This window comes from Mustelus asterias, chromosome 14 (assembly GCF_964213995.1).
Source record: "Mustelus asterias chromosome 14, sMusAst1.hap1.1, whole genome shotgun sequence".
Lineage (NCBI taxonomy): Eukaryota > Metazoa > Chordata > Chondrichthyes > Carcharhiniformes > Triakidae > Mustelus > Mustelus asterias.
In genome coordinates, this window is record NC_135814.1 from 95,494,493 (window position 1) to 95,519,905 (window position 25,413).

The 25,413-nt window shown below is 46.0% G+C and overlaps 1 protein-coding gene across 1 annotated transcript in view; it reads right to left on the bottom strand.

Moving 5' to 3' along the window:
- col6a1 (collagen, type VI, alpha 1) overlaps window positions 1-25,413 on the bottom strand; it is a 105,515-nt gene that overhangs the window by 68,974 nt on the left and 11,128 nt on the right. The window contains exons 3-15 of the mRNA XM_078228914.1: window positions 24,987-25,190; window positions 22,450-22,609; window positions 16,894-17,007; window positions 13,733-13,753; window positions 13,611-13,631; window positions 13,464-13,508; window positions 12,698-12,751; window positions 10,169-10,213; window positions 9,256-9,282; window positions 8,340-8,366; window positions 8,163-8,207; window positions 5,792-5,845; window positions 3,237-3,299 (exon numbers count right to left, since the gene is read on the bottom strand). Coding sequence (XP_078085040.1) covers window positions 3,237-3,299; window positions 5,792-5,845; window positions 8,163-8,207; window positions 8,340-8,366; window positions 9,256-9,282; window positions 10,169-10,213; window positions 12,698-12,751; window positions 13,464-13,508; window positions 13,611-13,631; window positions 13,733-13,753; window positions 16,894-17,007; window positions 22,450-22,609; window positions 24,987-25,190 — 880 coding nt within the window. The remainder of the gene's footprint in view (window positions 1-3,236; window positions 3,300-5,791; window positions 5,846-8,162; window positions 8,208-8,339; window positions 8,367-9,255; window positions 9,283-10,168; window positions 10,214-12,697; window positions 12,752-13,463; window positions 13,509-13,610; window positions 13,632-13,732; window positions 13,754-16,893; window positions 17,008-22,449; window positions 22,610-24,986; window positions 25,191-25,413) is intronic.

Below are 25,413 nucleotides of genomic sequence, written 5' to 3' on the forward strand. Positions count from 1 at the left end.
GCGGGCAATTGGGACCAGCTGAATGGTAAAAACTGGGCAGCATGGATAAGTTGGGCTGGAGGGCCTGTTTCCATGCTGTAAACCTCTATGACTTTATGAATCTAAATCCAATTTTTGTCAGCAGGAGAGGGAGGGTTGGGGCGTTAATCATACAGGAGCAAAACCCAAATTTAGCAGGGTCATTTGAACTTAATTCTGAGATCAAACGACTCCTATTTTTGCTGTTCCATGGACATTACCCCACAGTTTGGGAGTGACAAATTGCTGGAATAGACATAAATATTCTTGAAGAGTGTAGGTGTTTTAAGTTAATGATCTAAAATTTTTGGAATGTCCGCACTTTAAACATAAAACTGAAGCTGTCAGTAAGAGTTTAAAAATCCTTCTGATGGACTGATGGAAAAAATTTACATATGTTTGTGTAATTTCAATAGAGGCATTTGTTGGCATTTCCCAAGGGCTATCATTATGCTACAATTATCTCAGCAGGGATTTCTGAGTTCACAGATTGATTGACAGTTTAGAGAGACTATTAAAGGATTAGCTGTCTTTGATGTGGATTTGAATAGAACTTTATTTGTTGTTATAAGAGATTAACCATATGAGATTTAAAGGATTTGATTGTGTTTCGTAAATGGGAGCATTTTTCACTGCTGCATGTGTGTGAATGGAAACTGAATTAAATCATTAGAAGTTTCTTTTCATCTCCACATGGCTCCTGAGGTCTGTCAATGGTGGATATAGGAGGTGGATGGCTATGGAGATGGTATGTGAGGTATAACAGAGCATGGGGGTTGTAGGGAGACATGGGTTGCCCTGAAGGGACCATGGGGCAGGAGGTGGGTGAGGGGATGTGAGGGCCAGAGGGCCTAACAGCTTCTAAAACTTCTAGGTCAAATCCTAGAGAACTTCTAGGTCAAAATCCTAGAGAACCAAGCCAAAACTTCTAACCAGTCCATCTCAGTGCTCACCCGCCCCTAGGATCTGTTTGCGGGTTCAGTGGGCTCAATTCTCCCCCACTCCTGCCTCTCTGGAGTGAAAACTAGATTGAACGGGGCCCTCCGGACTGAGACGGATCCGCTGAGTCAGGAAATTGCCCAGCTTGCGCTACCTGACTAGGGAGTGAAAATCCAGCCAAAGAACTCCTTAAAATGTCCCTTGCTCATAGATGTGATGTTGTCTTGTGATCTATCCAAAGTCAGCATTGAATCACATTGCCTATGAGATCCTACTCAGCATCAGTCTTGTATTAATATAAGATTTCAATAAATATATCCAACAATAGTTCTCCTCACTCAGTGAGAATACAGGTTAGCTCTGTGCTGTCCTGGGTTGTAACTCAGGGGAGAATGTATTTTCAATTTCTTTGACCTTGGAGGAATCCATGGAGACTAATTGAGGAATTACAAAGCATTTACATTGATGGTGTATGAGGGAGTGAACCCACAACTGCCTTTTTGTTGCAATAACAGTCAACTGTTCAAAGATGGTGGCTGGAATCTTACCACCATTCACTGCAGTGGGATGGGAAAACCTTGCCAAACTCTCCGACCTCGCTGTCGCGGGACCGTGGTGACAACAGCAGGTAAAATTGCGCCCGGTGCCTTTCTTGTGAAGGTATGCTTGAGATAACTTGATGGTGAAAATGCTTTTACCTGCCTCTGGGGAATCATTTAGCTCAGTTGGCTGGATGGTTGATCAGTGATGCAAGGCGGCGCCAACAGCGCGGGTTCAATTCCCTTAACGGCTGAAGTTACTCATGAAGGCCCCACCTTCTCAAGCTTGCCTGAGCTGCAGTGAACTTCAGGTTAAAATCAGCGCCAGTCAACCTGTGGTCATCTAGGACTTTACCTTCCTGTGCTTTTCTCCAAGGCTTTTCTCAGCACTGATTCATTGCGGCCCACCTTTCCCAAGGTAACAGCAGCAGCCTTCCTCAACCAGCCTGTGTTCATAACCCTATTGCCCAGTATGACAGTGTAAATCATTTAGCTTTTACTCTTGGATCAACGACCTGCTCTGTGGCACTCAGTCTCTCGTTTTAAAGACAAAAGCACAAAATAAAATGACATGCTCACTTCTGCCAACCCAGTTGACCATGAGGGATGGCCGGATAATTGAAGGGTGGCCAGTGAGTCCAGGGATATCTCAGTTAGTCCAGGGATATCTCAGTTAGTCCAGGGATATCTCAATTAGTCCAGGGATATCTCAGTTAGTCCAGGGATATCTCAGTTAGTCCAGGGATAACACGTTAGCCCAGGGGTAACGTAGAGGAGGCGATGGCTTAGTGGTATTATTGTTAGACTATTAATCCAGAAACACGGCAGGTGGTGGAATTCGAATTCAATAAAAAATATCTAGAATTAAGAATCTACTGATGACCGTGAAACCATTGTCGATTGTCGGAAAAACCCATCTGGTTCACTAATGTCCTTTAGGGAAGGAAATTCGCCATCCTTACCCAGTCTGGCCTACATGTGACTCCAGAGCCACAGCAATGTGGTTGATTCTTAATTGTCCTCGGGCAACTAGGGATGGACAATAAATGCTGGTCCAGCCAGCGACACCCATGTCCCACAAATGAATACAAAAACACAGTTAGCTCAAGGGTGACTGGTTAACTCAAGTAACTCAGCAACAACTAATTTTAGTTTCAGGTTATCTCTGCGTTGACCAATGAGTTGAGGGGTACCTGGTATGTTGGTTTGACCATGATGACAGTAGCCCTGGAATCAATCCCTGCACTGACCATGTCCTCTGATGAACGGTGGTTTGGTAAAGACATCATAGATCACAAGATCTGTATGATATTGAGGGCATTAGCTGTGAATGGCTTCCGGGCATGCGCTCCTCTATCGATGCATTTGGCTAACGTTGGGACACCGCAAGACATTTTCCTCTGCTGTGGTATCCCCGGGGCAGGCCAGTGTCGAGCGGGTAGAGTACCAGCCAGCCTCCATACCGGGGATCTCTCATCACGTGGCTTTGGCAGCACATGAGGTTGGCACCATGCTGCCAATCTCTTCTCAATGCACTGAGGCCAGACGGGTGGAAGAGTGAGACTGTACACATGACCACACACCATCACCTGGCAGCCCAACCCTTCACTGTGGCATCAAACTGAGAAAGGATCAGAATTAAAGAGGTGTTACGCGGCTATGGCATTGTTTAAGGATTGATTGGTGGTGAGACCTTAACTGTTTTAAGTCGACAAACTCCTCTTCCCAATAAAGCCATACCTTTTGTCCTTTATTTCCAAATGGACCTGGATCACCTTTGAGGCCCTGGAATCCGGATGGACCCTATGAGGGAAAACGATTTCAAAAAAAGATTAGCAGTCAATCTCTCTCTTGCTTTTAAATAACTGAAAACCCAGAGCCACACTCCAATCCTCAGTTATTAATGCCACTGAAAACAAGGTATTTGATACAGGACCCGGGTGACAATACTACTCAGGTACTCCAGCCATTTATCAAGAAGGGTTGTAAATTCATAGAATCATACAGCGCAGAATAGGCCCTTCAGTCCATCGAGTCCGTGCTGACACATTAGAAACACCTCAACTCCCACCTAATCCCATCTGCCAGCACTTGGCCCGTAGGCCTGAATGTTGCCAAGTGCCCATCCAAGGTACTTTTTAAAGGATGTGAGGGAACCCGCCTCTACCACCCTCCCAGGCAGCGCATTCCAGACCGTCACCACCCTCTGGGTGAGAAAGTCTTTCCTCAAATCCTGCCTAAATCTCCTTCCCCCCCCACCTTCAACCTCGTGACTGACCCTTCAACCAAGGCGGACAGCTGCTCCCTATCCATCCTGCCCATATCCCTCATAACCCTGTGCACCGCAATCAGGTCGCCCCTCCTTACACCTGGAGGGCTCATCGCATGACCTTTCACCCCACACACCCATCATTGGTCACCTGGCACGTCATGATGCACCGTCTTCCCGCCCAATCAGAAAATGAACTGACCCTTGGTTAGCCAATGGGATGACTCCTGACTGTTGGCCAGGCAGACATTTCTTGTCATCTCCAATATTTACAAGGGGCAGAAAAAAAGATCCACACAAATTTGAAACACCCCGATGTTTTTCTCACAATCAGTGTCCTGGAGATTAATCTTTAATTCCTGGAGACACCCTGGAAGGTTGGCAATTCTAATATTAACTGGTCGTGCCTGCTTGCCATATACCTAAGCTCCTTCCCAGCTCTAGATCCAAGGGGTTTCAGGTGTTTCTGGTCGATGATATGAAACATCAACTTCAGGATTTAGCACCGTGCCTCACCGCGCCAGGGATCCAGGTTCAATTCCGGTCTCGGGTCCCTGTCTGTGTGGAGTTTGCACATTCCCTCCGTGTCTGCATGGGGTTTCCTCCGGGTGCTCCGGTTTCCTCCCACAGTACAAAGATGTGCGGGTTAGGCGAATTGGCCGTGCTAAATTGCCCCTTAGTGTGAGGGGGGACTAGGAGGGCAAATATATGGTGTTACGGAGATAGGACCTGGGTGGACTTGTTGTCAGTGCAGGCTCAATGGGCCAAATGGCCTCCATCTGCACTGTAGGTTCTGTAGGATGGTCCTGAGAGATCTATCCAAGTGGTGGCTTCCCAATCCATTGCACAGAGGAGGACAATTGAACCAGTCAATTCTGGTTAATGTCTTATATTCAATGGATGAAGGTCTCTCCAGAGGCTTAAGTATATTTGACAGGACCTAGGATTCTGAAGAGATATGGAGAAATGTGGCAAATCCTTATCATTCCTCCAAAAATAGGGGTCACAACCCTGCCCTGTGTGGGGAAACAAAAGCCCCCCCACTGATTTCCCTGAATTGGTCAATTAATGGTGAGAAAGCCTGGCTCATGGAGACCTCCATATTGAGGCATCCTCTCTGCTCATGTTAAAAGTATTAGATTGAAAAACGATCTCTGGTACAGGGACGCCATCTTAGAGGAAGCCACTGAAGCCAAGGAGGGGAAGGCCTCAAAGCCTGCCTGGAGTGCTGACCTTTCTCTCAGTCTGCCACCACGAGGCTGCCTCCAGGCAGTTGGCCAGGCCCCAAATGCCTTGGGGAAAAATTCCAGTTGGCCTCTTGGTATAATGGGTTGTGGCCCCTATTTGACCCCAACACCAGGGCCCTGACCCAATAGGCATAAGCCTGCCCTCCAAATCGCCCTTGGCAGGTTGAGAATTCAGTTCACAATAAAAAGCTGGCACCCACAGTTGACGCTTGTGCTTCTTAATTGACGACTTCATATGATTAGCCCTGCCAATCCCCATCTCTCCCCGCTTGAACGTTACCTGGGGTGGGATGAAACTGGCAACATGCCAACCGGCGGTATGGTCTTGGCGGCCCAAGATCCCTAATCGCCCCCACTTTGGGGCGTAAGTCCGGTCTGCACCCTCTGGATTATTAGTCCAGACCAATTGTCATTCCACAAATGCAGGGCATGGCATCCCCTTTCAGGGTCCAGTTGTTTGTCCGGTACCTGGATGTCAAAAGCAGACCCAGACCACACACCGCGCAGTTCAGCCCTGGAGTCACAGACTTGGGCTGGAATTTTACTGGCACGCCCAGCCCGATTCCGGGGGCTTGGAGGACGGCATTCTCCGTTAGCCTCGGGCGGGATGGTACGGACGTGTCGGTACTTCAACTATAGCTGCTCCCCAATTGACGAATGAATGTTTCTATCGGGTTGGGGGGGGGGTGTGGGATGGTCAGTGACATTGTAGAGTGGATCAACAAGCATTCACCAAATATTGAAAATGTTTTCACAAGCAAACAAAGCTTAATACTTACAGGGGATCCTGGAGATCCGATGCAGCCTGGGAGACCGGAATACCCAAACTCACCCTGACGAAAGAAAAGGCAGAAAGAGGATTGAACTCTGCATCACAGTAATAAGACCATAAGATATAGGAGCAAATTAGGCCATTCGGCCCACCGGGTCTGCTCCGTCATTCGATCATAGCTGAAAGGTTTCTCAACCCCAATCTCCTGCCTTTTCCCCGGAACTTTTGATCCCCTTACCAATCAAAAATCTATCTATCTCTGCCTTAAATATACTCAGTGACCTGGCCTTCACAGCCCTCTGTGGCAATGAATGCCACAGATTCACCACCCCCTGGCTGAAGAAATTCCTCCTCATCTCGGCTCTAAAGGGTCGTCCCTTTACTCTGAGGCTGTGCCCTCGGATCCTAGTCTCTCCGACTAATGGAAACATCTTCCCCACGTCCACTCTATCCAGGCCTTTCAGTAAGTTTCAATGAGATATGTAAAAATTGAATACGCGTTGCCCACTCTTTGTTCCCTAGAAAAGGTGGCAATTACTTTTTAGACCATCTAGGAGGCAGTCAGTGAACCCGTTGCGTTTTCGTGACAATTTGGGAACTTCAGAATGAATAATGGACGTTAGAAAATTCAGGTTTTCGTTATGTTGAATTCAAATCCCCAAACCATGGGATTGGAACTTTCATTCCCCTGGATTATTCTTCTGAATTTCCAGATTTCTAATCCAGTAACGTAACCGCTACTGGACCAAATTTCACAGGTTACACAGCAGGATCCAAGAATAGAAGTGAGTTGAATGGTTGGTTACATCTTCTTATGGTGTTAGGCAGATCTTCTTTTTGTTTCTTTGAGAAGAGCCACAGGACTCCTTAATCTGCACCTGAGCTAGCCGACAAGACCTCAGCGCAACATCTCATCCTAGAAAGGATGGCTCCTCCAGCAATGGAGGGCCCAGTCAGTGGAGGCCGCATTTGCTTCAGACTTGGAGGGCAGTATAGAACCAGCAATGTCTCAACTCCAAGGCTAGTGTGCCAACGACTGATCCAACCCTCACTTTATAACCTCTGCATAAGTGTATCTTTCACAGTGATGGGTTAAACAGTACAGGAACTGGGGGTTGGATGGCGTAAACACTGAACGTGATTTTAACCCATTGGAAAATAAACGGAAGTCAATGGACAGTAAGATTTGTGGAGGGATTGAATGTTTGTAGATGTGGTGCCAATCAAGTGGGCTGCTTTGTCCTGGATGGTGTCAAGCTTCTTGAGTGTTGTTGGAGCTGCACTCATCCAGGCAAGTGGAGAGTATTCCATCACACTCCTGACTTGCACCTTGTAGATGGTGGACAGGCTTTGGGGAGACAGGAGATGTATCCCGAGCCTCTGACCTGCTCTTGTAGCCACTGTGTGGCCATACGTTGAGTCCAGTTGAGTTTCTGGTCAATGGTAACCCCAAAGATGTTGACAGTGGGGGATTCAATGATCGTTACACCAATGAGTGTCAAGGGCGGTGGTTAGAATGTCTCTTATTGGTGATGGTCACTGCCTGGCAGTTGTATGGTCCAAATGTTACTTGCCACTTGTCAGCCCAAACCTGGATATTGTCCCGATCTTCTGGCATTTGAACATGGACTGCTGTTATGTAACAGATATTGGAGAGTGGGTTTGAATCCTGCCATGGCAAGTAGGCAGAATTTGAATTCAATCAAAAGATTCCTGGAATTAAGAACCTACTGATGATCATGAAACCATTGTCGATTGTCAGAAAAACCCATCTGGTTCACTGATGCTCTTTAGGGAAGGAAATTAGGCTATTGATTAGGCTATTGAGTTGGATGATCAGCCATGATCGTAATAAATGGCGAACAGGCTTGAAGGGCCAAATGGCCTCCTCCTGCTCCTATCTTCTATGTTTCTATTAAAACTGCCGTCCTTACCCGGTCTGACCTCCATGTGACACCAGAGCCACAGCAATGTGGTTGACTCTCAACTGCCCTGGGGTAACTAGGGATGGGCAATAAATGCTAGCTACACCCATGTCCCATGAATGAATAAAATTAAATATTGAGGGAACACCTACATTATCCTATTTGAGTAGGAACTAGTGATTGCTGTTCAAGGTAGTGAGAGTGGGATACCTTTATCAAATACATAACGTCAGGGAAATAAAAACTAGATATCACATGACAATAAGACAAATCCCTTCTATAATCTGGAATGCTTTTTTATCAATACATCCACCCAGTCTAAATCAGTTTCTTCAGAACTTTATTCGACCCGCAGTCTTGTACTGGCTGTACCTGGTCAACATTCTGTGGTTTTCTCAGAACGAGAGATGCTTAAAGCCTATCTTCCACCCTGTGCTACTCCGTCTCTCTTACCTTCTGTCCATCTTTGCCGTCCTTTCCAGGGAATCCCTTTGCACCCTGAAATCAGCAGGCAGAACATAGCGAGACATCGGTTAGTACAGAGAGGGACAGGAGTGAAACTTTGAAATGCTTTACATTGACAAGACAACAACATCGTTTAGATTCTGAAATGATCCAACTCGCTCTCACCTTGAATCCTTTGTGTCCTCGGTCACCCTGAGAAAGAAAAGACACAGTTTAGCAAGTACATCCTCTGCACACTTGTTTGCCATTTTATTTCATATCTCAGTGTGATTAACATAACTCTGAGTTATAGGCAGACCCCCCCTCCCCGGGAATTCTGGATGGAACCCCCAACCCCCCCCCCCCACCACGCCCCCCTCCTCCTCTCCCCCCCCCCCCCACCTCTCCCCCCCCTCCCCCCCCCCCCCACCCCCTCCTCGTCACCCATGGAGATACTGGATTTCCCCCCTCTCCTGGTGATACTGGGGCAGCACGGTGGCACGGTGGTTAGTACTGCTGCCTCACGGCACCAGAGACCTGGGTTCTATTCCGGCCTCGGGTCACTGTCTGTGTGGGGTTCGCCTGCTCTCCTCATGTCTGCATGGGTTTCCTCCGGGTGCTCTGGATTTCCCCCCACAGCCCAAAGATGTGCGGGTTAGGTGGATTGGCCATGCTACATTGCCCCTTAGTGCCCCAAGATGTGTAGGTTAGACAGATTAGCAGGGTAAATACGTGGGGTTACGGGGATACGGCCTGGGTAAGATTAAAAAGGTGGGTTGGTGCAGAATGGATGGGTCGAATGGCTTCCTTCTGCACTGTAGGTATTCTATGATTTCCCCTTGCTTGGTGATACTGGAACCATCCCTCCACCTCTCCCCACTCTTCTTGTGATATTGGATTCCCCCTTTTGCTGGTAATCCGGGATTTTCCCCTCTCTTGTTGATATTGGATTCCTGCCCCTTGTGGTACTAGATTAACCCCCTCCTGTGGTGTGTGTGTAAGTGTTATGTGTTAATATATGTTCTACAATATCGAGGATGAAATGAGAATGGATAGCAGGAATTAACTGGTCATTTTGTGATCAAATTAATTGATGCCTTACCTTGGAACCACGTTCTCCTTTGTCACCCTGTTGGCAAAAAACAAAGATACTGTTGGTGAAAGGAAGGTTCAAAGAGGTCAAACTGTGAACAAGACATTAGATCAACGTGGCGATGTGACAATAATCTCTCCCTCAATGTCAGTAAAATGAAGAAGATAGTCATCAACTTCAGGAAGCGTAGTGGAGGACATGTCTCTGTCTACATCAATGTCGGTGAAGTGGAAATGGTCAAGAGCTTCAAGTTTCTAGGTGTCCAGATCACCAACAACCTGTCCTGTACCCTCCACCCTGATGCTATAGTTAAGAAAGCCCACTAATGCCTCTACTTTCTCAGGAAGCTAAGGAAATTTGGCATGTCAGCTACGACTCTCATCAACTTTTACAGATGCCCCATAGAAAGCATTCTTTCTGGATGTATCACAGCTTGGTCTGGCTCCTGCTCTGCCCAAGACAGCGAGAAACTACAACAGGTCGTGAATGTAGCCCAATCCATCACGCAAACCAGCCTCCCATCCATTGTCTACACTTCCTGCTGCCTCGGAAAAGCAGCCAGCATAATCAAGGACCCCACGCATCCCGGACATTCTCTCTTGCACCTTCTTCCGTCGGGAAAAGGATACAAAAGTCTGAGATCACATACCAATCGACTCAAGAACAGCTTCTTCCCTGCTGCCATCAGGCTTTTGAATGGATCTATCTTATATTAAGCTGACCTTTCTCCACACCCTTGTAGTGACTGTAACACTGTATTCTGCACACTCTCCTTTCCTTCTCCCCTCTATACTCTATGCTATGTACTCTATGAACGGTATGCTTTGTCTGTATAGCACACAAGAAACAATACTTGCACTGTATCCCAGTACATGTGACAACAATAAATCAACTCAAATCATGATGCAGTTCAGATAGTTACCTTCATGCCCGGATGGCCTGCTGGTCCAACATCACCAGGTCTACCCTGCAATAGAGAGACAAGTTTGTCAGTCGTAAGACAGTCAATTCAAACAAATAGTTGTCAGAACTGAAAAGCAAGAGGGTTAAGTCTCCTGGTCATGTTTGCTGGAGATTACTATTGCAGCTACCATTCCATATTTGCCCATTTAAAATAAGCAGATTTATAATTTCTCCTGGAGTAACAAACAGGGATGTCGCGAGAGTGCTTCTGCTGATACTATTGTCTCCAGCTGTCCCCAGAGTGGGGATGGGGGTGGGAATCAGATCAGGCAAAACAATATGCATGGGGCATGGGGCATTAGACGGTATTACAAAAGACAAAGGGAGAATGTAGAGTTAGAAGGCAAAAAGAAAAGTGGGGGGAACAGGATATTGAATTCGATGATCAGCCGTGATCAAAATGAATGGCGGAGCAGACTCGAAGGGCCGAATGGCCTCCTCCTGCTCCAGTTTCTAAAAAAAAGAAGACTGCGTAGGGCAGATTGTGAGATTGTGGCCTTGCCTTTTTCTGGGCTGATTAAACATCATCTAATTTAATGGTGGAACAGGCTTGAGGGGTTGAATGGCCTCTTCCTTCTCCTACATTGTCAGTGTGAACCCTCGTTCCCTGTCAATGTGAGGAAGGATATATTCAGATGCGAGGGCGAGTTAAAGTTCCCCTTTTGCAGTTGTGCTTACGTTAAGTTTAAACATATACTTGTGCGCAATGTTCACTCACATTGTGTTCACGGCTCTTTGTTGAGCTTACACTAGCTGTAAGCCGGCTGTGCTATGCTATATATGGTAATAGTTTTGCATTCCCTGTTGGAATGCCAGGAAAACATACCGACATTTCAGTCAGAAAGCTCAGCATGTACAATTTGCAGTGCGCACAGCTATCGCAATTCAGTCTGCCGCACTGAATTCATCCAATATCAAAACACTGAGGAGTCGGAAGGCCATTCAGCCCATCTGAATCGGAGCTGGCCAGGGTTCGACAACGGAAATCTCCATTGACCTCAGGCAGAAATTTCTGGTCTTGCCCGAGCAAGGCCTCAATATCCTGCCCAGTGAGTTTAAGCCTGCAAAAGGGCATATAACCAGACAATTTCCTGAGCCAATTTCCTGAGCATACAATATGGGGAAATGGGGGCCTATGGTAATGTCACTGGGCTAGCAACCTAGAGGCTCAGGCTAACGCTCTGAGGACATTGGGTTCAAATCTCACCAAGGCATCTGGAAATTAAATTCAATTAATAAATCTGGAATATAAAACTATCTCAGTGATGGTGACCATGAAGGTATTATCTTCTGTTGTTTAAAAAACCCATCAGATTCACTAATGTCCTTCAGGGAAGGAAATCTGCCGTCCTTACCCAACTAGGCCTACACGTGACCCCTGACCTCTGACATGGTCTAGAAACCCCAGGGCAATTAGGGACGGGCAGCAAACGCTGGCCTTGCCAGAGTTACCCACATCTCACAAAAGAAAAACAAAAGTTCAAACCACAGTTCCTCAGCAAGACAATATCTAAATAGTTCAGGGGACCCAATAGTGAGAGAACACGGAAATGTTTGAGCTGCAGGAGAATCAGAATTGTCAAATTTTAACATGTGCCAATATCTGTGTGAAAATAGAACAAGCAAGAACGTCACCCGAGAGGGTGATAACTGCATGAAGGGAGCACTAGATATTTGAACTGTAGAGGAAAATGGGGAGGATCTTGCAAGGCCACAAGGACTAAGATTGCACAGGGAAAGAAGTCATTGGAACTCTGCAAAAGCGTGTCTGTTACTGGGATAGTGCAAAATAATATTCATTGCAATAAATGGTGTAAGGTACAGTAGTTGAATTGGAGTACGAATACCTTATAACTTTATAACATCCAAAGATGTGCAGCTTAGGTTGATTGGCCATGCTAAATTGATCCTTTGTGTTTTAGGTAGTGCCAGGGCAGCACGGTGGCACAGTGGTTAGCACTGCAGCCTCACAGTGCCAGGGACCAGGTTCGATTCCAGCCTTGGGTCTGTGTGGAGTTTGCACATTCTCCCCTTGTCTGCGTGGGTTTCCTCCGGGTGCTCCGATTTCCTCCCACAGTCCAAAGATGTGCGGGTTAGGTTAATTGGCTGTGCTAAGTTGTCCTTTAGAGTAAGGGGGACTAGCAGGGTAAATACGTGGGGTTAAGGTGTTAGGGCCTGGGTGGGATTGTTGTCGGTGCAGGCTCGATGGGTTGACTGGCCTCCTTCTGCACTGTAGGGATCGTATGATTCAATGATTAGTCAGGTTAGGGGGGAATAGCGGGGTAAATACATGGGGTTACAGGGTTAGGGTCTGAGTGGGATGCTCTGTTGGAGAGTCGGTGCAGACTCGATGGGCCAAATGGCCTGCTTCTGTACTGTGGGGCTTCTATGATTAAGAACAGGCCTTGCTAATCCAGGCCTATTGGACACATTAATGTAATGTTACAGGAGAAGCAACAGTGAAGAGGAAAACAGGTTCTGTACTTACCACAGGTCCAGGTGGGCCAATAGGGCCATGAGAGCCTCGCCGACCATCTGAACCCTGTTACGAAACAACACATTGTCCATCTTAACTTTGAGATACAACCAGTGCAAAGCACAATGCGATGAGGATCGATATCTTACACTATTCACATGCACTACACAAATGCTAACTTGACTGGTCCAAATAAACTTTCATGTCATAAGATCACTCCAGCTAGTTAAGAAAGTGGGAGGACTCTCGTGACAGATGATCCTGGCAATTTGAATTCAATTGATGATAAAGGTTGTATTGTGAAGTTTCTACATTGGATATTTCCAATATGGACCAAATATGAGAGGTTTTATTTGCATTCTACGGCACTTGGTGTTTCTTCGGAAGGAACTCTTCAAATGCAGACAATAAAAATATAACAAAACTTACTTCAACTTATAAATCAAAGAAAGGGTTTCATAATGAAACTTCATTACTCCAGAATTGGGGCCTCGTCCTGGGCCATTCCAAGTTCCCCACTATTCCCAACAGGTTCTTATTTATAGTGAGTCAGCTGACCATCACATCATTATGTAATTGATTCCATGGTTCACTGGGTCAGCTGACTCTTCCAGCTTGTTACCATTGGTCACATTACATCTGATACAAAGTTGTCACCGGTTACATTCTAACACATGATTCAGTAGTTCTTGAAGTGACGGGCAGACTTTACACGACCAATGCTGTGACTTATAGCTATACCCCCGCCCGCACATCATCTATAACCTGAGACACTAACCTTTTCTCCGGGATCCCCAAAGGTTCCGGGCAATCCTCTCAGTGCCTGAAAGAGACAGAAACCAGACCTGTTTGTACACATAAGTCCCGGTAAAACAACACTGTAGAAAGCCAATTTTCATATCGCAAAGAAATGAAGATAACTTACCTGGCACTCGAAGGAGCAACACTGCGAGCCAAAGGGAAAATTAAATGAGTGTCAGTATGCAAATATATGCTAATAAATCCTTTCAAATAATTTGAAATCAAATTTGAGTTGATGCAACATACCACTGGTTCCACTTCAGCATACTGTAAGTGAGAAAGAGAAGAGATTAGATCTATTTGAATATATGGATAAAAAAAGGTTATAATAGGTTGTACAAAGGCAATTGGTGACCATGTTTAGGTTTAGGTTCAGGCCAGAAATCCAATACTATTAAATGTTTGTGTTATCCATTCTGACCACTGGAATCCATCAGTAACTGGAGTCAGTAACATCATGGACACAGTGATGGCCTAGTGGTACTATCACTGGACTATTAATACAGAAGCTCAGCTAACGCTCTGGGAACCTGGGTTCAAATCCCACCATGGCAGATGGTGAAACTTGAATCCAAAGAAAATGTGGAAGTAAAAGTCTATAAAGATAGACATATAGCTCCAGGGGCTCAAGGGATATGGAGTGGGGGGGATCAGGATGCTGAATTTGATGATCAAAATGAATGGCGAAGCAGGCTTGAAAGGCCGAATGGCCTACTCCTGCTTCTAGTTTCTCCATCTAACAATGACCATGAAGCCATTGTCGATAAAACCCATCTGATTCACTAATGTCCTTTAGGGAAGGAAATCTGCCGTCCTTACCCGGTCTGGCCTACATGTGACTCCAGAGCCACAGCAATGTGGTTGACTCTCAAGGGCAACGAGGGATAAATGCTGGCCAGCCGGCGACGCCCATGTCATTTTTTACAATTCCCATTCCTTGTGAAATAATCAGTCTTTTAGAACTATTGAGCGTAGGAACAGCCAAACAGTGAATAAAGAGATTAATCATTAGGAATCACTCGGTGTAGAAATGAATGGATATAATGGTCAATGAAGATAAGAACTTGCAAACAGAGGAAGAGGTTTTAATGGAGCCTCGAAATGACTGCCCATGATAATGATGTAGCTGTGTTTAAAACATTAATAAAAAAAGCCCTTCTGTCTGCTATTTTAATGCAGGCAAGTTATTATACACAGGCTAATATCTCTGTTAAAGACTGGGCAGTGGAATGCCCCATTAAGAATTAATGGAGCTATTCTAGCTAAGTTTAACTCCCAGAGACTGAAAGCTATGTCCTATTGTGGAGTCTATAACCCTAATTGGGATATTATCAATGATAAATATATAAATTGTACATTTTCTCTTTGTTTCAAATATTGTCAATACTTGAAAGGTAATTTAGCTTGAGATTAGACTGAAGCATAGGCAATTTAGAAGATGCTCTTATCTAAATATTTGTCATAATAAGAGTACATTTTCAGACATAAACCTCTCCTGACATCAGAGTTTTTTTTAGTCAGTCAGCCATCTAAAGGTGGTTTGGGTTCTTCTCTTATTGTGAGTTTAATACTGATAAAAGTGAGAGATGTCAGTACTGAAGCCGTCAGTGTGAGTACCACAGGTATAGCACAGTTAGGCTCAAGGTGGCAATCCCTCGAGTCAACCACAAGGATGTGCATCAAGTCTCCTCACTCCTGAAGGAGGCATGGCGACATTCCTCCAAGTGCTACATGAACCAGCTTGTGTTCTCCGGAAGGGAGAAGGCAAGCTGCCAATTCAAGGCGGATTCCTTTGGTTACACCACCTCGGAGTTGGATTGAGACTACCCTGTGTGTTGGGGTGCAGCACCATTAAAGGAATGGGTCATTGTATAGAAAGTAAAGAGTTAATATATTCGCTAGCTAACTTAGCAACACACATGCGACGGGATTCAAAGTTTGGAATGCAGCCATAGTATACACCATATGATAATCATAATAAGTAGGGCGGCACGGTGGCACAGTGGTCAGCACTGCTGCCTCACAGCACCAGGGACCCGGATTCAATTCCGGCCTCGGGTCACTGCCTGTGTGGAGTCGGCACATTCTCCCCGTGTCTGCGTGGGTTTCCTCCGGTTTCCTCCCACGGCCCAAATATGTGCGGGTTAGGTGGATCGGCCATGCTAAATTCCCCCTAATGTCAGGGGGATTAGCAGGGTAAATATGTGGGGTTACGGGAATAGGGCCTGGGTGGGATTGTGGCCGGTGCAGACTCAATGGGCCAAATGGCCTCCTTCTGCACTGTAGGGATTCTATGAATACCAATGCAATCACAGGCCAGATTAACCTGCTTGTATTTCTCTTGTACATTGTTTTTCAAGTATACCAAGTCGCACACAGAAGTTGTTTGTGCTACACTGTTAAAGGAGGAGCTTCGATCTGAGTAAACTGGACTTCACCCCAGACCAGGGTCATGAATGAGCTCCAGACCAGCTGTCATTATCGGGGTCCCTGATGGGCAGAAGGCAGTGAGACTCATTACTTGTTTTCATTCCTCTTGTATTACTCCTTTTCAATAAACCATTATGATAGTTTAGAGGTTATAATTTTAGCCTGTCTCTTATCGAACCTTCTCCCGGATTGTTAAATGGGCAAAACAGAACAGCCATGTGACCCGGGGTGTTGGGTGAGCTGGCCGGAACCGCCCCGAGAGGGCAGTTGTCGTTTGGAGTGAGTAGACTGAATAAAGATATATTAACTCTACTTTCTATACAATGACCCATTCCCTTAAAGGGGCTCCTCCCCAACACACAGGTCAGCCTCAATCCAGCTCTGAGGAGGTGGAACCAAAGGAATCCGCCTTGAATTGGCAACTTCCCTTCTCCCTTCCAGAGAACACAAGCTGGTTCATGTAGCACTTGGAGGAATGTCGCCATGCCTCCTTCAGGAGTGAGGAGACTCGATGCACATCCTTGAGGTTGACTCGAGGGATCGCCACCCTGAGCCTAACTGTGCTATATCTGCGGTACTCACACTGGCGGCTTCAGTCATCCCTCAGGGTGTGTCCCCTGATGCCTGGCTGTGGAGTAGTTCTTGAGGGGACCCCCTCAGCATGAAGGAATTTAACATGACCCAAGCCGTTTTGCATTGGGACTAATGTGCAATCTGGGCTTATTTCATCTACAACACTCAATGGAGATCTCGATCAGCTGTGATTCAATCTCTGGAAGGCAAAGTCTAGCTTTGTAACCATGTGATGAGGTACATCCACCCACATTGGCACAGCAGTGTTGATTTTATGAATGGGTACAGACAGGAATCCCAATGGAAGACTGGCACTCCCTGCTGGAAGTGCCCATTCATAAGGTCAGACCTGAAACACCCTTGTCAAATACATTCTCCAAGTGTGTACAACATGGGATACTCACAATAGTTTGGAGAATATCGTCAATTGTCTTGTTTAATTCCACCTCACTCTGAAGGGTTGCTGTGTAATTCCGTCGATACCTGACATCAGTGGCGATCAGATTCAATCTCGCTTCCTAAAGCAAAATCACATTTATATAAGAACATTGGAATGTAAGAATAGGAGACCATTTGGCCCTTTGAGCCCGCTCTGCCATTCAATAGATTCACGGCTGAACGGATCAAAATCTTAACTCCACTTCCCCCCCATAATCCTTGAGTCCTTTGTCGATCGAAGGAAATGAAAGGGAAAAAAGGGAGTAAGGAAATTTAAACAATCCCGATCACCGGAGAAAAAGTATCAGGAAAACTAATGGGAATAAAGGCTGGCAAGTCCTGTGGACCAGATGGCCTGCATCTTGGGGTCTAGAGATGTAGCATCTCGAGTTTAAAAAGGAGGGAAAGCAGAATTGGGAAAATGCTGGAATCCATTGTTAAGGAGGAAGTAATAGAACATTTAGTGAATCATAATACATTCAGGCAGAGTCAACATGGTTTTGTGAAAGGAAATTTTTAATTGGTAAATTTCTTAGAGTTCTTTGAGGATGTAACAAGCAGGGGGGATAAAGGGGGGCCTGTAGCATATTTAGATTTTCAAAAGTCATTCAATAATCTGCCACAAAATAGGTTACTGCACAAGAATAAGAGCTCATGATGTTGGGGGTTATATATTAGCACGGATAGAGGATTGACTAACTAACAGGAAAACAGAGAGTCGGGATAAATGGGTATCTTTCAGGTTAGCAAACTGTAGCTGGTGGGGTGTCGCAGGGATCAGTGGTGAGAATTCAATTATTTACAATCTGGATTAATGACTTGAATGAAGAAACTAAGTGTATTGTGGCCAAATTTGCTGAAGACGCAAAGATGGGAAAGCAAGTTGTGAGGAGGACACTAAGAATCTGCAACAGGATATAAATACTGAGTGGACAAAGAATTGGCAGATGGAGCATAATGTGGGAAAATAACAGGTGGTCCACTTGTTGGGAAGAATAGAAATGCAGAATATGATTCAAATGGAGAGAGACTGCAGAATGCTGCAGTACAGAGGGATCTGGCTGCCCTTGTACATCAATCACAAAAGTCAGCATGCAGGTATAGCAAGCGATTAAGGCGGCAAACAAAATGTTGGCTTTTATTGCAAGGGGAATGGAGTATAAAAGTAGAGGGGTCTTGCTACAACTGTACAGAGCTTGGGTGAGATCACACCTACAGTACTATAGTCAATTTCACTCTCCTTATTTTAAGGAGGGTTGTATGGGTGGCACGGTGGCACAGTGGTTAGCACAGCTGCCTCACACCGCCAGGGACCCAGCTTCGATTCCTGGCTTGGGTCACTGTCTATGTGGAATCTGCACGTTCTCCCCATGTCTGCATGGGTTTCCTCCGGGTGCTCCGGTTTCCTCCCACAGTCTTAAAGACGTGCTGGTTAGGTGCATTGGCCGTGCTAAATTCTCCCTCAGTGTACCCGAACAGGCGCCAGAGTGTGGTAACTAGGGGATTTTCACAGTAACTTCACTGCAGTGTTAATGTAAGCCTACTTGTGACACAAATGAATTTAACTTTAAGTTAAATTAACTTTATTTACATTGGAGGCAGTTCAGTGAAGGTTCAATTGTCTAACTGCTGGGCTGAAGTCGTTCTCTTATAAGGAAAGGCTAAGCAGTTAAACCTATACTCAGTGGAGTTTAGAAGAACGAGAGGTGATCTTATTGAAACATAAGATATCTTGAGGGGGCTTGACAGGGCCGGTACTGAGAGGATGATTCCCCTTGTGGGGAATCCAAAAATTCCACAGACCCAAAACAAAGGGGTCTCCCATCTGCGCAGAAATGAGGAGGAATTCTTTCTCTCAGAGATATATTAATCCTTTGGAATTCCCTGCCCCAGACAGCAATGAAGACTGAGGGGAAACATGGAAAAGAACTCAAACGTTTTAATCTCGCAAGTTTGAGATGTTGTCCCTCAGACTGGTCAACATAGTGCTGCATCTGAGTCCAATTTGCAGCCAAACAGTTCCTGATGGGTCTAGGCTGACTACAGAATAAGAAGCTATGGTGTTCACCTTTAAGGTAAGCCAGCTTTCTCCTCACAAGGTTTGAAGCACAATACTTACAGTCATAGAGTCATAGAGGTTTACAGCATGGAAACAGGCCCTTCGGCCCAACTTGTCCATGCCACCCTTTTTTTTTAAACCACTAAGCTAGTCCCAATTGCCCGCATTTGGCCCATATCCCTCTATTCCCATCTTACCCATGTAACTGTCTAAATGCTTTTTAAAAGACAAAATTGTACCTGTCTCTACTATTATTTCTGGCAGCTTGTTTCAGACACTTGCCACCCTCTGTGTGAAACAATTGCCCCTCTGGACGCTTTTGTATCTCTCCCCTCTCACCTTAAACCTATGCCATCTCGTTTTAGACTCCCCTACCTTTGGGAAAAGATATTGACTATCTAGCTGATCTATGCCCCTCATTATTTTATAGACCTCTATAAGATCAACCCTTAAGTCTCCTACACTGCAGGGAAAAAAGTTCCAGTCTATCCAGCCTCTCCTTATAACTCAAACATTGAATTCATTCCTTTGATCACCTGGAACTCCTTAGCCGGATCACCCCTTCTGTCTCTGAACACTCTTGAGTGAAAATGTCCTGATTCACCTAATCTTTGCTTCCACCATTTTCAAACTCATTGGCATCCTGTACTTTGGATCTCATCTGGACAGTAGCATAGGTGTCTATTGTTTCTGACTACTGGGAACCATCTGACCTCTCTCTAAGGTGTCTCACTGGGATGGAATGGGGCGGCACAGTGGTTAGTACTGTGGCCTCACAGCGCCAGGGACCCGGGTTCGATTCCAGCCTCGGGTGACTGTCCGTGTCTGCATGTTTTCCCCGAGTCTGCGTGGGTTTCCTCCGGGTGCTCCGGTTTCCTCCCACGGTCCAAAGATGTGCGGGTTAGGTTGATTGGCCGTACTAAATTGACCATTATTGTCAAGGGGGTTAGCAAGGTAAATGCATGGGGTTACGGGAATTGGGCCTGGGTGGGATTGTGGTCGGTACAGACTCAATGGGCCAAATAGCCTCCTTCTGCACAGCAGGGATTCTATGAATCATCAAATCTACAGTGCAGAAGGAGGCCATTTGGCCCATCGAGTCTGCACTGACCACAATCCCACCCAGGCCCTATCCCCATAACGTCATTCATTTTACCCTAGTTAGTTCCCCTGACATTAAGGGACAATTTATCATGGCCAATCCACCTAAACTCACACAGAAATTGCAAACTCCATACAGACAGTGACCCAAGCCAGGAACCCGGGTCCCTGGCGCTGTGAAGCAGCAGTGCTAACCACTGTGCCACCATGCTGCCCAATGATTCTATGATTCTCTATTCCTTGTCATGTGCCTTTGTTGGATTCCCAATCTCCAGCAAGAGAAGGCAGGTGAGTGACCTGCTCCTGGCTTCTCCTGGTACTGCCCGCTGAGGGGTACATGAAGAGTAACAGGGCATGATTCGTCCCTTTCCCATTCCATGGCGGACTACTCAAGAGCTGAATCCATGATTCTCGCAAATTCAAAAGGTTGAGGGGTGATCTGCTAGAGGTCTACCAAATATTACAGGGAAGGACAGGATGGAGAAGGGTAAACTGTTTCCACGAGCTGAAGGCTCTGGAACCAGGGGCCATAATCTAAACGTTAGGGCCAAGGCATTGAGGAGAGATGCTGGAAAACACTTCTACACGTTGAGAGTGGTGGAGGTTTGGAACTCTCCCCTCAAAGGTGTTGGATGCTGGTTCGATTGTTAGATTTAAGTCTGAGGCAGACATTTTTTTATTGAGCAGGGGTATCAAGAGATATGGGCTTCGGGCAGGTACATGGAGGAGGCCACAGGTCAGCCATGATCTTATTGAACAGTTGAGTGGGTTCGAGGGGCTGAGTAGTCTACTCCTGTTCTATTATGTTGCTATAGTCAGCAGTCCATTCGGCCCATCGAGCCTGCACCTACAACAATCTCATCTATCATCACAGCTAATCCCAATGCTTGCTTCTCGACTCAAAGTGCTTCAGTTCACACTGAACCTGCAAATTGTCAAAACTCATTTTCCAACAGCCACCTGGATCGCGTCAAACCCATATCTCCCGAATACTCCGCACTAAAATCTGACTGTAACTGTTACTGACATAGATGCAACTACTGGCAAAGAATTGCATGAGATTTTCCAATGCCATTATCAAAGATTTTAATTTTAGATACAGGGCAGGCTAATTTCCCACTGTTCTGGCCCAACTTTAGAACAGTGCTTCTTGTTTGTGCCAATGTGGATTCCTTAAGCTCCTCTGAGTTGAGTTACAATTTCCCCATTTGTCCATGAACTCATGTGGGATTGGCATCACATGCAAGCCAGACTGAGTAAAGCTGGCAGGGGCTTGGGTTTTAAACACCAGTCCGGTAGCTTACAAGGTCTGCTTGCTATCTGGTGCCAGCCAGAAACTACCAGGTTTGTGGAATTCAGAAACTAGAATCCCTACAGTGCAGAAGGAAGCCACTCAGCCTATCGAGTCTGCACCCAGAACAATCCCACCCAGGCCCGATCCCCTGCTTATCCCCCTGACATTAAGGGGCAATTCAGCATGGCCAATCCACCTAACTCGCACATCTTTGGACTGGGGAGGAAACCGGAGCACCCGGTGGAAACCCACGCAGACACGGGGAAAACGTGCAGTCTCCACACAGACAGTGACCTGAGGCCGGAATTGAACCCGGGTCCCTGGCGCTGTGAGGCAGCAGTGCTAACCACTGTGCCACCATGCTGCCCTAATTCAATTTGGGGGCATGAATTCTGGATTGATCATCCAAGACCATAAGCACGAGTTTCGCACCTTGTTGAGCAAGCTAAAGTTAGGCTTGCATTTGCTTTGAGGTTTAGTGTTCCCTTCCTGTTTTATTACATTTCCTCGCTTTATTGCATTCCACTCACTACTATTACAAGTAAGCACATTTACGATGGTGTTAAGATTTACGTGAATGATACCAGGACTGAAGGGATCTACCCATCAACAAAGATTGGATAGGCTGGGGTTGAAAGGAAAAGGGCAAGGGGCTGATTAAACGGAGGTCTTTAAAGGGTCTTTAGGATAGACGTATAAACAAGTGCTTCCACTTGCGGAGAGGTCAAATCTATGGGTCATAAATACAAGATAGTCACTAATAAATCTGACAGGGAATTCAAGAGAAACTTCTTTACCCAGGGAGTGGTGAGGATGTGATACTCGCTCCCACATGAAGTAGTTGAGGGGAATAGCACTGGAGGAGGGTGGATAGAAAAAGCATGAGGGAGAAAGGAATGGAAAGAAAAGTTCATAAGGAGAGATGAAGTATAGGCAGGAGGAAGATTAACGCCAGAATAAATCTGGCTGGTTAACTCATTCTAAATTCCATCCAAAACGACATAAAATGCTTCAATTAAAGTCCCTGAAGTGAACAGAGAAGGAAAGATTGCATCATTGTAGACGTACTAAGTGATTTGGCGTGATGGCCACTGAGAATATCTTTATCCCCTGGTTCTTTGCATCGGACGCTGCACTGTCCAATCCTCCACATGGCTCCTTGTATCCTTCGATGGGATGTCCATCTGTCACCACAACCATGTACTTGTTCTCCCGGTGGTGGGAGCCACTGGAATGAGAGCAATGATACGTCACTTATTTAACTATTTGCTTCTATGCGAGCACTAACATACAGCAAATCCCAAATTAGCCTTACTTCAGTTGGCCGGTAATGTCACTCTCCACCAGAACTCATGAACAAAAGACAGGGGGCCGGAATTTTACCGCCTCGCCTGCCCCGGAATTGGAGCGGGCGAGGCTCGCAGGGCGGAATTCTCCACTGGACTCGGGATTTTACGAGCCTCGCCCGAGAGATGTCGTAAAATCACACCCAGGGTATTCAAACATTGAAACAGATGGGGATTGGGTGAAACATTGATAGCCCCCAAATGGGGGATGGGGGGTGGGGGGGATGGTTGGTGGGAATATTCCCACCGCGATGGTAGACAACCCATCTCTCGTGCTGTCTTCAATACATGTCTCCTTCCTCACGATTGTGAGGTATTAATTCGACCGGATCTCTGACCAAAATGGCCCAGACTCCCCTGAAAAGTGCCAAAAGTGACCTGAGAGCAACTGGAAAAACATGGGCTTCCCTGCACAGTTAATGATCTTATTTTTACATATGGGAGCAGGACGTTGGTCAACATGGCGAAGTATAATCGCTCAGAAGCAACAGCAAGTTCAGCTGAGCCCTTACAAAAGTCAGAACAATATACGTCATACACGAAACTTGTGCAACCACTTACAAGAGCGTTGAAGGAATAAGAGGGGTGAGGATGGAACCATTGTCTTAATGTCCATAGGCTCAATCCAACACTGGGCTTTTCAGAGGAATTTGATTACAAGTTGGCAGAAGCTATTTTGTCATTGCCGTCATTCATTGACAAGATCCCGCATGAAACGTTCGATCTTACTTTGAGCTGTAAAATGGTATAACTTTTTATTCATTCATTCGTGGGACATGGGCGTCGCTGGCTGGCCAGCATTTATTGCCCACCCCGAGTTACCCTCGAAAAGGTGGTGGTGAGCCGTCTTGTTGAATTGCTGCAGTCCACAATGTCGTTTGGGGTAGAATTCCAGGATTTTGATACAGAAGGAACGGCGATATATTTCCAAGTCAGACTGGTGAATGGTTTGGAGGGGAACTTGCAGGTAGATGGTGTTCCCATGTATCTGCTGCCCTTGTCCTTCGAGATGGAAGTGATCATGGGTTTGGGTTTGTCTAAGGATCTTTGGTGAATTTCTGCAATGCGTCTTGTAGATAGTACACACTGCTGCTACTGAGCGTCGGTGGCGGAGGGAGTGAATATTTGTGGATGTGGTGCCAATCAAGTGGGCAGTGAAGCAGTTGAGGCTACCTCATTGGATGTTTCTACGGCAAGGGTAGATAAATTTTTGAACAGTAAAGGAATTAAGGGTTATGGTGAGCGGGCGGGTAAGTGGAGCTGAGTCCATGATAAGATCAGCCATGATCTTATTGAATGGCGGAGCTGGCTCGAGGGGCCAAATGGCCCACTCCTGCTCCTACTTCTTATGTTCTTATTGTCCTGGATAGTGTCAAGCCTCTTGGGTGTTGTTGGAGTTGTGTGGCGACGAGGGAATTTTCACAGTAACTTCATTGCAGTGTTAATGTAAGCCTACTTGTGACACTAATAAATAAGCATTGAACTGTAAACAGTTCACACCGCTCCACTCCATCTCCCACCTTTCCTCATCTTAAATCGATTATAGTGAAGAGTATTCCATCACACTCCTGACTTGTGCCTTGTAGATGGTGGACAGACTTTGGAGAGTTATTGCTGCATTGAAGATGGCTCAGAGAAGGGTGGCAATGTTAATTCTGAAGTTCAAAACTGCGGAAGGATGAATCCAGGCTGAGATGTTTGAACTTGTACTCATTTTGAGAAAATCGTGCTAAGATGGGGCATGATCCAGGCGACAATAGGACTAATTCAGGGATTTACACGCAATGCAATGGTTGCTCAGTGAACTAATTCCTTTAAAGAAGAGTTGGGAGATATTTGGTCGGGAATGAAATGAAGATGATAGAGTAGGTGGCTATATGGAGGGGTTAGATAGATTGGAGAAACAGAACAGAATCTAGCTCTACCATCAAGAGCTCAACTGATGACAGCACTGATCTGGTAGTGATTACTAATATAGATATAGCCCGAGAGTAACTCATCATCACTAATGGTACATCTCCCTGGTAAAGCAACTGTCCATTCTCCGAGGCAACAACATGTATGGCACTGGTACAAATATCCCTCAAAAAAAGGGCTGTACAATTCTGATGCAACCTTGCTACTGACATCATTATAGGTTCAATGTTAGAGATACCCTTGGGCTGTCCTGAGCCTTGGGCCCAAGGAGACGCACAGGAAATTATCAATGAGCTTCCCCGCTTTGGTTCCCGGACGCTACAATTCTTAGGGTCCTCTTACCCCAGCAGAAGCTGCTCAGCTCCATTCCGTATGGCACAGTCGGTGAACGTGCCTTTGCCGATGTAAGTCAGCCGATTGACGTTACGAATCATCGCTGCCTTTTCCTGTGAGCTCATGAATTTGAGGGGGTGGATGTCCTTCACAACGTCACTGTAGTGTAGAGCCCCAGCGTTCCACTCCAGTATCTGGTCACATCGGTAATACCTGAAAAAAAAACAGATTCCTCACTTCAACTTGATTTAGAAATTTCTCTTGCCCCATCATTGGCCGACCAAGAAGTTCCTTTGGGGAAGGCAGTTGCATTTGAGAGCAGTCAGTGGGAATAAAAGTAGTGAGAGAGAAAGATGTATAACAGGCTACTGATTCGCTATCATCCGTTTTACACTCCTACTCAGAGTCAACATTACTTTCACAAACAGATCCAGAA